General features: G+C 37.8%; 1 protein-coding gene across 2 annotated transcripts; it reads left to right on the forward strand.

The window, feature by feature from the left end:
- The first annotated feature begins 742 nt into the window (after window positions 1–742).
- On the forward strand, window positions 743–7,497 carry PRSS35 (serine protease 35). 2 transcript variants are annotated; one of them, XM_088470540.1, is made up of 2 exons: window positions 743–865; window positions 4,555–7,497. In XM_088470540.1, exon 2 carries the CDS (start codon window positions 4,574–4,576, stop codon window positions 5,855–5,857), a length of 1,284 nt encoding a protein of 427 aa, XP_088326666.1. In that variant the 5' UTR covers window positions 743–865; window positions 4,555–4,573; the 3' UTR covers window positions 5,858–7,497. The 2 variants fall into 2 exon arrangements, with proteins under 2 accessions (XP_088326666.1, XP_088326667.1); XM_088470541.1 differs by lacking the exon at window positions 743–865 and adding an exon at window positions 903–945.
- The last annotated feature ends 8,393 nt before the right edge of the window (window positions 7,498–15,890 follow it).

Here is a 15,890-nt window from a genome sequence, read left to right on the forward strand (position 1 = left end):
ACCAGCTTAATTCCTATCATTTTGTATAATGTGCTTGATAAATGCTACATCAAAACGTATTGGTTGCTTTAGGCAAGTTCTATACTGGTCTACTTCTCCAATCTCCACTCTTTTACCTGATTGATGCATCAACCCCAAAGCTATTATAATGTATCCACACTGTACAATAACTGAGGAAGAGAACTAAAACGTACAATGCTAGTAGCACAGAAGCATATGCGGAGACAGTGCGCGCTGTGCCCCAGAGCTTACTATCTACAGGGAGTTTGTCAGGTCATGTGGCATTTCCTGCTTGATATAGTGTAAAGATAATAATAATAACCAGTTTTTTTTAGCCCATGACAATGAGACATTACAGCGTCTGGGGATGAAAAAGAACACTAGAAACAGCCAGGTGACAACTACTGAGGTACTTCAATATCCAATTAGTGTATTGGCTGTACAGTGTGGTCTTATATATTGCGTGCTCTGTGGTGGGACTTAGTGCTCCATACGTATAGCAGCCTCCCAGTATACAGTAACTACGGTATACAGGGCTGTGCTCTCTGGAACTGGTCTGGTACCTTGACTCCTCCTTCCTCTAATTGCTTTATCCTCAGATGTCTTCTCATATGCCGATTAAGAAGAGTCAGCACTATCCTGTTCCACCCCAAATCCTCACTTTTGCGCTTGCCCTCCCCACCCCTCATGCTGTGCCTGTCCCTCCCCTCTCCTGCAGGAGTTAGAGGTGCACTGAGTTCTGCTGCTACCTCCAGGATTGGATGTCAGATCTCCCATCTCTCTTCCAGAGGAGGCTTCCATCAGCGTGCAGCACAGAGTGGCAATGAGGAGCTGGGTGCCTGCTTGTTAGCTCAGCCATCATTAGGTAAGAGCATGCACTTTGCCAACATGTATTGGGCTTCAGTCACCTGGCCGAGTTGTCTTATCCAAAAGGCACCAACAAAGGTGAGATCAGTACTGTATAATGTGTCTGACGCCATTCAGCCTGCAATCCTCCCCGGACTATGCACCTTACTAGCTACACAATTGGGCATCTGTGTGTAACCCAGCTACTCACCAGTTATAGATACACACTTGCTCATCACAGCAGCAAACTCCTTCACGCAGAATGAAGAAACAGAGAAAAGAGTAGAATGTATAGCAGGTAGCAGCCTGGGTATGTATAGATTGAGGATTGCAGACTATTTCCATTGAAAGTCCCGGCTGTAAGTACAGTATTATGTACAAGATAGACAACTCTAAGCCTCGATGTTGTTCTATGCCTGAAGTGCTGTAATAAAGTCAGCATAAGCTTTATAGTTATACTTAGCTCACTACACACGTACAGGGATTGTTATTCTCATTTCTGTAATCAAATGAGCTCGAAAACAAAAACAGGATTATATCTTTAGGAGGGGGTCCACAAATATAGTTCCCATATTAAATCCCCCCTTGTTTATCATTTGTCTGCTAATTGCTGGAATAAACAGAAAACCTTAGAAAACAGGACTGCAAACACATGAAATCAATACTGTACACAAGGGGCTAGTAAATAATGTTACTGCAGATTAATAGTAGGATAATTAATACAAATTAATTTCTTATACACACCTATATATTCTTACAGTAATTATTACATACAATGCATGATCTACAAATATATGTATAGTGTACACAACATCCACATAACACTGGCATTGTGTCAGAGCTCCCAGCTCCTAGAATACAGCAGTCAGATCGTGTTAGTTGGGTCAGGAATGATCATGACTTGGAGAGACCAGGAGGATGGTGGCACATCATTAACTCACATTTTATTTTAATTACAGAAGTTATTTTTTGTACAGATTTACGGTTACAAAGACATAGCAAAGTATGCTCATTTTAAAACTCTTTTTTTTATTGTATCCATCAAATAAATGTAAATTTACAAATAAATGCAAATGTAGGTAAGAATAGAAGTGGCTTTGTAGCTGTAGTTACGTTTTTACTATTAGTCTCGCCTGCCACCTACTGGACCTAGTGAGCATTACAAAACGGACAAATCAAACATTGAAAGATGTTCATAACTTGACCAGAAGCCCAAGGGCAAAATATAAACGAACAATCTTTCCTTAAATTGTGAAAAAAGAAAATTGGCATAGAGAACACAGCTGTCATGAAACAAAATACAATTTGCATTAAAGTAATCACATATCAGTTGTTTAGTTAATGTTGTGCATTTGTAGCCAACAATATTTCATCACTTTGCATTAATGCTTTTAAGTGCATTATTGTATAAAGACATGCTGTACTTCACCTTAATTCACATTAACTGGCTCTATATTGTTGGCTACAATCGTCTTTCATTCTTGTGAAAACAAAATTGTTTAAATTAAGTAGCCAACCTGAGAAGTTAAAATAAATAAAGTTACTAAAAAGATTTGGGACTTACAAAGAAGTGATACATACATGGAATGTCTCCCCCTCTCTAGCACTATTGTGAACACTTGCAATGTTAAAGTGAAAAGAGTGATCAGCAGAACCCCAGGTACTGCTCTATTGGTTCACAGGCAGGTAACAGCAATCTCGTGCGCTTTAAAAGCAAGTCACATCTACAGCATATGCAGCTTGATATGTTTGAGAAGAGATGTACCACATATGGGTTCAGAAGACAAATTACCCATTTCATGACATGTTCTCTATTATTTTACATTGGCTTATTTTAGATTTATTAATTGAACACAAGTTGATTCAGTCAAACTCAGATGTTTGATGCAGACAAACGTCTCTGGGGTTAAATTAGTGGAGTTATATTGCTCACACGTGGTCAGTGTTTCTCACAGCAGTATTTTTTTAAGCCACCTTATGTCATTCTGCAAGATGTTATGTCATGAGCTTTTGATTTTTGTTTCAAACCAGCGGTTCCCAAATTCCGTAATTACAGTCCAGGTTTTAAGGATATCCATGCTTGAGCCCAGATAGTCAAATCAAATTGACTCAGTTACTAATTAAGTCATTTGTGCTCAATCATGGATATCCTTAAAACCTGGAGTTTGAGAACCTCTGTGTTAATCAGTAACAGCAGGTTGCTAAACTCTTCTACCTATAAATATTTATCAAAGCGCCACTGTATGTGCCTATGTTGTAAATACAATGCCAACTCTGGGCCTGATCCAGCAATGGGAATAGAGTAAGATAAAGCAAGTAACTGTATCTGGACAAACCATGTTGCACTGCATGGTCGGCATGTGGGGTAAATACTGGCTGCTTTTGCATGTAGCCCACAAATACTCACAGCTTTATTTTTACACTACAATTTAGAGCTCAGTTTGGACACACCCCTTCCAAATCTAAATCTCTGTGCACGTTACATCTGACCCACCTGCACCGCAGCATGGTTTTACCCTGGGGCACAGTTACTTGCTCTATATACTCTATTCCCAAAACTGAATCAGACCCTCTATCATTGGTTAGTTACACTCTCTAGCAGAGAGTATCTAACAGGAAGGACTGGTGCTTACAAACCTAGGCAGGTGCCTACAATACCAATGGTTAGGGGGTGCTTGAAACACTGAATGACCATCTCACTCATCCATTTGTTAATGCCTCCATGGAGTTTAAATCCCCCAGATGGGCAAGCATACTTGGGGATGGGGTGCTGCCACAGGTGAGGGATAGGGCACTGCCTAGAGCAGTGCTTCTCAAATACAGGCCTCGGAATACACTAACACAGAAGTTCCCAAAGTCTTCCATTACAGTCCAGGTTATAAGGATATCCATGCTTGAGTCCAGATGATTAAATCAAATTGACTGAGGTACTAATTAAGTCACCTCTGCTCAAGCATGGATATCCTTAAAACATGGACTGTAATGGTGGATTTTGGGAACCTCTGCACAAACAGCTATATTTTCCATACCTCCATGCTGGACATGGATGCACAGGTATATTAATTTCTGACTTACAATTTTTAAAAGAGCCATAGCTGATTTTATAAGGAGACATGGAAAACATGCACTGTTAGTGTGTCTTGAGGACTGTATTTGAGAAGCACTGGCCCAGAGCACCTCCAGCGCTTTAGCTGACCTAGCTAACAGGTAGCTATTGAGCAAGTGTCTGGTCTTCAGGAGGTTGGGAGTACACAGTTCTCTGTATTTAAAAGCTGCTGACACTGGGCAGAAGACTTGGCTGCCTAGATCAGGTATAGGGAAAGAACAGTATATGTCCAACACTCTGAAGAGCAGACATGTGTATATGTTAGATATATAATGCTAGAACAATAATGGAAGATACAAAATAAGAGGGGAAAACGAAAGTTCACAAAAGTGGACCTCTCCTTGTGACCAAGAAGTGTATAAGAACAAATTATGTGTTATGTAAAAATAAAGTATAATATGGGTCTAATAATTAATTGAGTTAAATTAAACACCACCATAGTGAATTAGCCCATATGATAAACTATCTACTCTGAAGCAAAATGCATAGTACACAATTCAAATCTTAGAATGTTACACTCACTAAGAAAGGGTAGTGAAATATACACACACATACAAATTCTGTAAAGGCTTTGTTCTTAATGATGTTTCATTCTCTTCTAGGTCAATACATTTGGGCAGAATGGATCATTTACATTTAGCAATCCTTTTATTTTCTATTCTAATGTCAAACATTAGCAAGGGAGAGGATGCAAGTCAGTGGGGCTACAAATCAAACATCATGGAAATACCACATATTGTCAATTTAGACATTATACAACTAAACAGTCCAAAATTCACAGCAGAATCAAAGTTGGAACTCCATGGAGCCTGTGGAATTGAATGTCAGAATAATTTGCCACCACCTACTCTAAGTGATCTTGAAAATTATCTTTCCTATGAGACCATGTTTGACAACGGCACACGCACCATGACCAAGGTAAAGGTTGAAACATGGCTGCCTAGAAAGTTAAATCAGACCAATGCATCAGAAAAACACAGTCTGCGCAGGAAAAGACAAGTTTTTGGCACTGACAGTAGGTTCAGTATATCAGACAAGCATTTCATGACCAATTATCCTTTTAGTACTGCAGTTAAGCTGTCTACTGGATGCAGTGGCATTCTTATTTCACCCAAACATGTTCTAACGGCTGCCCATTGTGTACATGATGGCAAAGATTACATTAAAAGTGCCAAAAAGTTACGGGTTGGAGTCCTTAAACTCAGAACAAAGAGGGGTGGCAAGAGACGTAAAGGTTCAAAGAAAAACAGAGAACCTACCCCTAATGATGAAGATGCTCTAAGAACAGATGGCAAAAAACAAAGGAGAAAATCAGTACAGAAGAGGTCAGCTGCAGAAGACACAGAGTTGGAAAGCACAGGAGGCAATGGGAGAGAAAAGGGTTCCATGGCTGGAAAGCCTTCCTTCCAGTGGACAAGAGTGAAAGCTATACAGATCTCCAAAGGATGGTTCAAGGAGGTATCAGAAAATATGACCTTGGACTATGACTATGCAGTTTTGGAACTAAAACGTCCACAGAAAAAGAAGAAGTACATGGAACTCGGAATTAGCCCTGAAACTGATAAGATGCCAGGAAAGAGAGTACATTTCTCAGGATTTGATGATGACAGACCAGGACAACTGGTATACCGCTTCTGCAGTGTTTCAGTGGAGTCTAATGAATTATTTTATCAGTATTGCGATGCAGAACCTGGCTCTAGTGGTTCAGGTATTTACATCCGTCTCAAAGAGCCAAACAAGAAAAAATGGAAGAGAAAAATTATTGCTATCTATTCAGGGCACCAGTGGGTGGATGCTGGTCATGAACAACGGGATTACAATGTAGCTGTAAGAATTACTCCACTCAAATATGCCCAGATCTGTCTCTGGATACATGGGAACCATGCTGATTGTTCTCAAGGCTGAACCCATCAATGGCTCATATCTGAAGTTGATGGATACAGCTCGAAGAGTCTTTAGAAGGTCACCTACTGCTTATACAGGGTACAGCAGAATTTATAAAGAAAAAAAAAAAAAAACCTAACAAAATGGTGCTTTACATGATATGTTGGAAAGTTGGACAAACCTCTAATACTCTGCTACCTACCTACATGTATTTGGATATTTTTTTAATGAAAAGTTATGTTTATATAATGCCTACACCGTAGGATGTTCTTCTACAGAACATTCCTTGGAGGACCATCAACAGTGCTCTCAGGACAGCCTAACAGCGTGCTATATTATTTTCAAAGTATCCATTTATCACGTATAGATTCAGACTGTCTGTTCAGTTATTTTCTACATATATTTACAATGTAAAATAGCTCTGTCCACATGGCCCACTGTGAGCATTCCATCATGGGATACATACAGTAAGTGAAGGCAATGAAGAGCACCTCATACAACATGGTTTGTCTTCATACTCTGCATTTATAGCAGATGACAAATTAGTTTGTGTACCATTGGGCAGAATGTTAAATTATAAAAACATAATGGGTGCAATTGTGTGTACATTAATGATTGAAACATCCTGAATGTCATAGATATGTGGTCTCTCCACCTAAAATAATACTTCTGCTATGGTAATGTGTTGGAAGCTTTGGATAAAAGTAACATTTGCTTGCTGTCTGTCTCCCACGGAAAGGTTATGGCTTAATCCACTGTGCTCCTGACCACCAGAGCTTAGTCGAGTCATAGGCACCACCCAAGTTTTAAGAGTATGAAGTAAAAAACAATTAAATGTGGAGAGTTGCTAGACATATGCACAGCAACTGATCAGATATATTGTGCTGGCAGTAGGGTCCACGGGGTAAAAAAATGGTGGTGTTGACAAAGCAAATATGGTGCTTTAAATGCACTATATTACAACACACTTAACAAGTCTAAATTTAAAGGGTGTTATTTCGATGATCCAAGAACCCTGTAAGTGCTTATAGTGGAAATGTTTTTGACAATAGTAAAAAGTCTAACCCAAAAATAACTATAACAGTGAAGAATCCACAATTATTGGAACAGCAGAACCTGAATTTTTTTTTTAAAGGAATTGGGAAAAATGACAGTGTCCAAACAGCTCGGGTGTCGTGCTTGTTGTACAACACTCGGTAAAAAAAAGGGGTGTCTGCAGTATTGTCTTAGATAGCAGTACAAATATACATACAGTATTATGTGGATCATGGCTTCTTTTCAAACTCACACCAACCCAGTATTTTCACTTTGTAGCATTACTGTTAGTAATTATGATATATCTAGTACATTGTCATTAGTTAACTTTGTTAAAAAGGTATATTTTCAGAACCTACAGTAGTCCATATTTCTCTGGAATCTAGTCTATAAATATAGTGTAATCAAAGGAAGTAGAAGAATGGTATTGCCACCAATGTACAGAAATCACAGATAAATAACGCCGTGTTCTGAATGTTTTCATGCCAGGAAATAGGCATCTGCCTTTAATGTCAAAATTTTTTCACTCATTTTATTTAATAAAACATTTATAATTTTAAGTAAATGGTGCTAAACGGGGGAACATATCTGTACAATCATTTTACATATATTGGAAGGAATGGTTATGGTGCTATCGATATTTAGCCATTCATTAAAGATATTATTTATTATAGGTGTGGTTTATTCACTTTTCTGCACCAACTACCTTAATATTGGAACTTGATTAATCCAAGTCTGACAAACATTCCAGGAAACATAGCAAACATCAAATATGCAACATCAGTGTCACATTGTTGGGATCTTTAACTTGAAAAGTATAATTTTTGGTCATTCATTGTTGGAATCTTTAGCTTGAACAGTATCATTTTTGGTCATCGTATTCATAGCGATCGAGGTGCAATTTTGCAGCTACCATATATGGAAAACGCATGTAACACCATTGCGGTGATGCTCAGCAGCACATAGGGGGCAATTAAATTACAGGAAAAGAGACAAGAATTTATTTTTTTTACATATAGACTGTAAACTATAAATGTGTGACAAAGACAAAAGTAAACTAGAGCAGTATTTAAACTCCAGTTCCCTAGGACCTCTAACAGTGCATGTTTTTCAGATCTCCTCAGTAGAATTAGTGAAATACTTCGCACCAGCTGATGATCTTGTATTAGATGTGTCACACAGTAATGAATACACTGTTGCACCAACTAGGAGATCTGGAAAACATGCACTGTTAGATGTCCCCAAGGACTAGCATTTTGAAACAATAGACTAGAGAACCCACTTTTAGATGCATTGTTCTTTGATGTACCCAACAAATAATAAGTTCATGCATTTAGTCTCTTCTACATGGAAAAATAAATACAAAAACATTGAAATGTAGAACTGCTATTGTTTGATCCAAATTAATGCATTTGATAAAAGTAACATTTGGTTCACTTATGTCACTTTGATTTGGCTATAGAGCCATTTTGGTAGCATGCTTTAAATACATAGACCAGCTGTTGTGCTTTCTTTCTTGTATAGCAGTGTGACCTGTAGGCTTCCCCAGAGCAGGGCTACATATACTGTATGTAGTATTAACAAGTAAATTATTTATTCAAAATACAAAGATTTTGTTGAAATCAAATGTTCTCATCACTGTGCAGGCTACATTTTTTCTTTCATTATAGAAACATTATTTTCTATATGTAATACACAAGACGATCTCATTGAGAATTGTTTGGTAATGGAACCACTTCATACAGGAGGTGTGTTTAGCAGTATAATCTCCTACATACATAGGACTGGAGCCTTATTGTGCGTACACACGATATGATTAAAATGCACGATATCGATCATATCGTTAACATCATGCATTTTTCGGTGCCTCCAACCCACCAATGACCTGCCATGCGGGGGCACGTATGGACGATAAAGATATCATCCATCGACCATGCATGCAGGCCAACTTGGTCGATATCGACTAGGTTACATAGGGACCTCGCTGGCCATCATTGGTGGTGTGCTAGATGATCAATATCAATCATCCAGCACACCCAGGAGATCGTTCAGCTATATTAAGTATCGTTGACTGTCGTTCTGTGTGTCTCATCACTGCTCTTGTGCTGTTGGAGAACTCTGCTCCTTCTTCTAAACCAGTGTTGGCTAACCTTGACACTCCAGCTGTTGTGGAACTATATATCCCAGCATGCCCTGCCACAGTTTTAGCATGCCCTAATAGCAAAACTGTAGCAGTGCATGCTGGGTTATGTAGTTCCATAACAGCTGGAGTGTCAAGGTTAGCCAACACTGTTCTAAACAAACTCTGCGGATTCCCACTTTTCCTCCATTCTCTTCCACACACCATGACACTGCACATCACATTATCCTGACGTCCTAACCCCACGCTGCATCATTGCAGCAGCTATTGGCTTAATAGAAATCTGTGTGGCCAGTGATAACTTGGATGATTATTATTGGGCATCATGGTATTAACTTTAAGAATATAACAGCATGTGACTGCTCCTGGCCTGAGTGTGAGGTCATCTGACTTCACCAATTTCTCCTGCCAGGCTCAACTAGTGTGTGGCCAGCTTTATAAAATAGAAGTGGACAAGTCAGTCAATCCCACAAAACAGCAACGGTCTTTGCTTAAAATGATCTGTGCTGTAGTGATCATTCCGATGATAGGTTTGACAACAGGTTGTTCTGTCCCTGCTCATTTAAAAAAAAAAAAAATATATAAAAAAATAAAATGGGGTTATATAGCTGAGAAGACTATGAATCTTAACAGAATCAAGCTCAGACCTTTGTCAAAGGCACCTTAATATTTAATGTATAGGTCTGCCAACATAATTTCTAACTTTAATGCTTTATCCAAAACCCTTATATGTAAATGATATTTTATTCTTGTTAGTTGTATTGAGTCCTTCTTTACATCACAGGATCCTTGTGCAAACTGTAGCTCTGTATGAAAGGTCATATGTTGTAAAGACCTAGTTTACATTTCCATCATCTACCTATAAATTTCCGTCAGTAAGTATGGTCAGGGATTTCAGAGACAATGGGGTATATTTACTAAAGGTCGATTTTGTATTTCAGGGTCTAAATCATACATTTACTAAAAGATGATTTTTGACATTGTTTAACCTTTAAAAAATAAAATAAATCATGTTAGTAAATATACCCATAAATCATGCATTTACTGAGTCAATTTGGATCGATTTTGTGTTTCAGGGTCTAAAGGTCATTTTTAATGACATCCACAGGTTTTGCTGGGCTTACCGGGTTCATTGGAAACTGAGACGACCTGGGAAAAACCCAGGACGAGGGTGTTGTGGAAACAGGGTCTAAGCTTGGTACAAACCTGGCAAAATGCCGGGTAAAAAAAATCCAGGGACAGACTCGGGATTTTGGTGGAAAAGAGGTATAAGATTTTTTATTTTTTTTAAACAAGGTCAAAAAAATAAAGATGTAAAAAAATAGTGTTCGTAAATGTGTGATTTAGATCATGAGACACAAATTCGACCCAAAAAAAAAATCACATAATTTGACATAACAGACCAAAAATCAACCAAAATCGACTTTTAGTAAATTTACCCCAATGTCTCTAATAGACATTTACAGTGGCGTCACTATGACCTTGGAGGGTGACACCAAAATGCCGGTTCCTCAGTGACAGGAGCCGGGTACTGCAGTGTGACATTCTTCTGTAGCACTTGGAGCTGACAGTGCAGCAATTAGTCTCCAGGGATGCTAGGGACACCCCTGGAGTGATGCAATTGGGGTTTAATGCAAGGTCACGTCCCCTTTTCGGCCACACAGGGGAAAAAAATGGAGTGTGCGCACCAGGTGTCACCAGAACCCGCGACACCTCTGGACATTTATAAAATTTTTTTGGGTGAAAAAAACAAAAACAAACAAAAAAAGACAGAAAACAAAAATTGACCAAAGTACTACAATGAAGTTATGATGAGCTCTAGATTGTATAAATATATAAATAAAAGGCATAGCCTAATACCATTTGATCGAAAGTGAAGCCATCGCTTGCACACAGTGGAATCATCCATTTTGTTGGCTCTACTTCACAATCATTGAAAACTCGAATACCACTTTTCCACCAAAATGCAGAGTCTGACCCCTTTCACTCTGCACCTTGGACCTGAGTTGGCCTCATTCACACTGAATCCATGTATTACCTGCAAAACTTGTGTGTCATTAGAAATTGACGTTTTTAGAATCACAAGATGAAGTCATAGAGAGTGGGTGCTGACTGCTCACTGCATTGCATCAATCATGGCTGACAAGTTACCACTGTGTAGCATGAGTTCCTGAGCATTTGCGGATCACTGCTATTTGACACAGCAAGTGATGGCATAATGCAGCTTGTGACACTGCTACCTAGCACAGGAGTTATTTCATGAGGAGGAGGGTGCAACTGTTGGTTGAGGGGGCTAATGCTCAACGTCGATTTTTGTCCATTACAATGGATATCTAGATGGAGCAAAGTATTTATGTAAAATGAAATGACAGGACCGGTGTATTTTTTTAATGAACCTTACAACAGGCTTTTGCATATTTTCTTGCTTTGTCTCTTTGGCATTTGGCTTCAAGACTAGAGATATATTTTCAGTACTTCCTGACAGTATACCTAAAGTATGTAGAATAAGTAGTCTTGTCTTGTATACAATGCACCACACATCTGTATTCTCATCCACACTAAAAGGAAGATTCACTTGTAAAATGTGTTAGTGGAGTCTGATCAACCTTTGACAGCAATTCTATTCGTAATCATCATGTATTACCTTGCCATATGTGCCTCATCACAGCGTTTTGATTATAATTGCAGATGTAGGGTACTTGCTAATTATTTGGAATATATTTGCTATAATGGTTATCTACATATGCTCAATTTTGTTAGTGCTGTCCATGAGAAGGTTACATTTGTAAATGACAGCCTTTGCTTTGTAACAAATTTAATGAGCATTGTAGTTTAATTAAATGTGTAAAATGAGATGCAATTTACGTTTCCAATACAAAAAGTAACAATGCCTCCATGTTAGCAGATGCACTAAATAGCAGCTCATCTACAGTACATTCCCTTTTCCCATAAGAGCACAAGATAGGTCATGGAATACATTTACTGTACACAGTTTGCTTAACTGCCAAATTGTTATTAGATTATTATTATTACTAAATGTGCAGCTAGGGTGCAGTACTGCGAGTGCCAGAACAGGTGCACACAATTTATTGCATTGGACAACAACCTGTGTATATAAATGGTATCTTTAATAGCTTATTAATTATAAAGGCATCACAAAAACATTTGGCAGCTTTTGGTCTCCTTTATTCAATATAACTAAGTAACCCTTGCTTGATAGTCAGTAACAAATGCCATTGTGACCTAAATGAATAAAAAACTATAATAATTAGCTTTGGTTTCGTATAGTTCGTGAAAGCAAAGGCTGACGGATTGCTATGAATTATTGAACATTTGCATTGTTCACAAGCCACAAAGCTTGCATTATCATTAGCCATTAAAATATGACTAGTATACCAATATAGTTTCAACTACATGCTCCCATATTTAATCCCTGCTCTTCACATACATGCAAGACAGATAAAAGAATGGAATTTATAGAAAGATGCGTTACCTATGCCTGGCTGCACATTCATGTTATTGCCAATTGTGTGATTATGTATAGACATACAGTATTACACAGAATTGTGTAAAAAAAATGCCCTTTGTTACTGTGACCATGGGGAATTAAAAAAAATAAATAAAATATGCTGCAAAAAAAATAAAAATAAAGACGTTTGGGAAGTGATCTACAGAAGCAATCATCAGTAAACAATAAAATGATGCTTATATTGTCTTTAATGAGGAAGACATACGATTAGGTAACAGTCTGCCAATGTTGGACAGCAAGGGGATGCAGACCTCATCAATCTATTTTGGCCGAATAAATCACTTTCAGGTTGGGTGAGATTCATCTTCCTGCCTTGCATATTTTTTAGGTCTTTCAAGGCCAATTATTTTCCTCCATAGACACTTTTCCTTTGAACTCCTACATGAGTTGCATAATAGGCCTGCTTTATAGAACCCCCCGCACCCGAAAACTACTACTTTAAAAAAAGGTAGTGTGCATCATGAGACTCATTGGTGGTGGCCCGTCACCTTTCCAAACAAGCCATATCTCACAATAATAATGTTATTTATATAGTGCATTCCTCCCAAGTGCCTCATTTGACATATCAGTCCATCTGCTGCGCAGCACAGTCAATACGATATGTCGGTGAACACCGACGTTCACCGACATATCGTGGGTACACACTGCGTGACGGGCAGCAGATACATTGGCTGATAATTGATCGGCCAATGTATCTGTCAGTGTGTACCCAGCTTTACTTTCAGTACTAACAGATTACAGAAAAGCAAGCTACTTTAAGCATTTGGGCTGTGCTTTTTGCTATTAGAAACTAAAAGGACAGTAAGGAGATGCTTCAGAAAACAGGGAAGTCTTGAATCGGTTTTTGAAGGTCTTTAGAGTGGAGACCTCTCAAACTGTACAAGGAAGAGAGTTCCATAGTCAGAGCCACAACGCTAACAGTCTGAGCCCAAATGAAGCATGGAGATTCTAGGTACTGCTTATAGTCTTGACTCTTTATACTCCCACTCTCTTAATTCAATTTGCACATTAAAGAAGCTGCTTCAAGTACTTGGGGACTGGTCATATCAAGTATTAAAAGTCAGTAAGCCAATCTTGAAATAGCGTCGTCATCTTACAGGCAGCCAGCGAAGGGAGTATAGAATGGGGATTACATTGCTTAATTGAGAATTTAATAAAATAAATATAGCCCTGTAGGACTCTTAGGGCTATATTTTAGCCTTGTCTAGTAGATTTAAAACAGCAATAGAAATAAGTGCTAAAATTAGGTTTGCTTAACATTTATTTCTAAGGGCCATACATCTAGCAGGCGAATTGATCGGATTACTACAGTGAGCTGCGATTTTTCAGGGGATTGGAACAATACATATTAAAAATCCAAAACTCGTCGAATCTGATAATTTTTGGATCAGACTTGGCAAATTGAAATTGTCCAACATGTTGGATTTTGCTGATCCCCCCCAACCCCGGCAGAATGAGGAATTGCCCTAATTAATTGCTGATGTATGGCCAGCTTAAGCAAACGGTGGCATTGACAATCCATTGGTTAGTAAATATACCCAATAATGTGGTGTTACGCATCACAACGACCTCCATAAGCAATGTCCAGTGTACCATAAACAATTTCCAGTGTACCGAATTGATGCGTAAATATTCTTACAGCTTTTCAACAGTATCTAAATTTAATACATTTATTGCAAAGGTCAGATCACCGTAATTTTCTGATATTTAACATGAATTGGTATCATACTATATTTTATCTTATTTTAAATATTTTAGTTATGTGCATTATTGTGATTGGACTATAGCAGGACTGGTAAAAGTTGTGGAAAATATATTCCAAGAGGAAAGAATGAGTAACCAGTTATAGACCCACTCAATGGACAATTTACAATAATACATACATACATACATATTATAATATATATACACATATATATATATATATATATATATATATATATATATATATATTTATTAGGGATGTGCAGGCTCGGATAGGTTCGAGTTTGCACGTTGAGTTCGGATTCCTGGACAAAAGTCCAGGAATGATGATGTTCGTCCATGTAAGATGACATTTTGCCTCTTTCTGAGTTCCGTTTTTTTGGAGGGAAAAATCCGAACTCAACGTGCAAACTCGAACCTATCCAAGCCTGCACATCCCTAATATATTATATATATATATATATATATATATATATTTATATTACAGAAAAATCACTTTTCATTATATGAAGTTCATTAACACCAGCAAAATATACAAAAGGGGGTGGACAAAAAGGTCAGTGAAACAATAATTACACATATATATATATGAGCATATGTTAAAAAAACATTGCTGGTGTTTTCCTGCCCATCCATGTGGATTTCTTATTTAATGGTACCTGCTGCTGGTACCAGAAACTGTTGAATCAGAAAATCCATGACACACCAGCAATGTTTTTAACATGTTACAATTTGTAGGATCACTGATTCATTGTCCTTGTGTCATACATGAATGTGTGTTTTGTGCTAAAACTCAAGATCAATTTTCACATCCCCCCCCCTCCCTTTTGTATATTTTAACTTTTTTAATGAATACATAGAGTAACAAATATGATTTTAAACATCTATATAACAATTGGCTAAGGTCTGTCCAGTCTCCAACATGTGCAGTAGGTAACGACAGGACAGACCAACCAGAGAGGACGTGGACCACTCTGCTAAAGGAACAGGGTGAGTATATAGCAAGGACGAGGCAGATTAGGGAACAGAACGAGGTGACCTGGCATATGCTGGCTCTCTTTACTAGTATTTAATAAAATGTATTGAATTGACTTATTTTAATTACCATCTCATTAAATTAAAATTTTTTTTTTTTTTTTTTTTTTTTTTTTTTTAAATAAACAGGATTATCCAGTGCATACAGTATGAACGAAAGAAACCAGCGTACATGTGTCCAATCATTACACCTGATCATATGCAATGTTTCAGTCAGTGGCAAATAGTAGGATCTGGTTATAATTGATTGACGTTATGAAGACCTGGCATATGATATATGGTTACAGGGTCTTGTACTGATATAATTGATGTACACTGCATTTCAATACAAAATAAAAAACAACATCAACAGACTCATTTTGCATTTGCTTCTGTTCAAGGTGTTTATTGCATCTCACAGGGCATACATGCACTGGGTCTTTAAACCAAGATACAAAGGAAAGCCATTTTTTAAATTGACTTTAAATACTTTTATCCCCATTTAGAGTATGTTTTCCCCACAGTAAATTCAGTTACAACCATCGATTAAATAATTAAATTGAGAGACTTACAACAGGTGAACACCATCTCTTTCCAACATATTTCTACAAACAGCTGCCAAGCCACTTGTA

Source organism: Taudactylus pleione, unplaced genomic scaffold, assembly GCF_031769625.1.
Source record: "Taudactylus pleione unplaced genomic scaffold, aTauple2 ptg000015l, whole genome shotgun sequence".
In the NCBI taxonomy this organism is placed as follows: Eukaryota; Metazoa; Chordata; class Amphibia; order Anura; family Myobatrachidae; genus Taudactylus; species Taudactylus pleione.

Coding starts and splice junctions, on each gene's coding strand:
- PRSS35 (XM_088470540.1), top strand. CDS start 4,574: ATGGATCATTTACATTTAGCAATCCTTTTATTTTCTATTCTAATGTCA.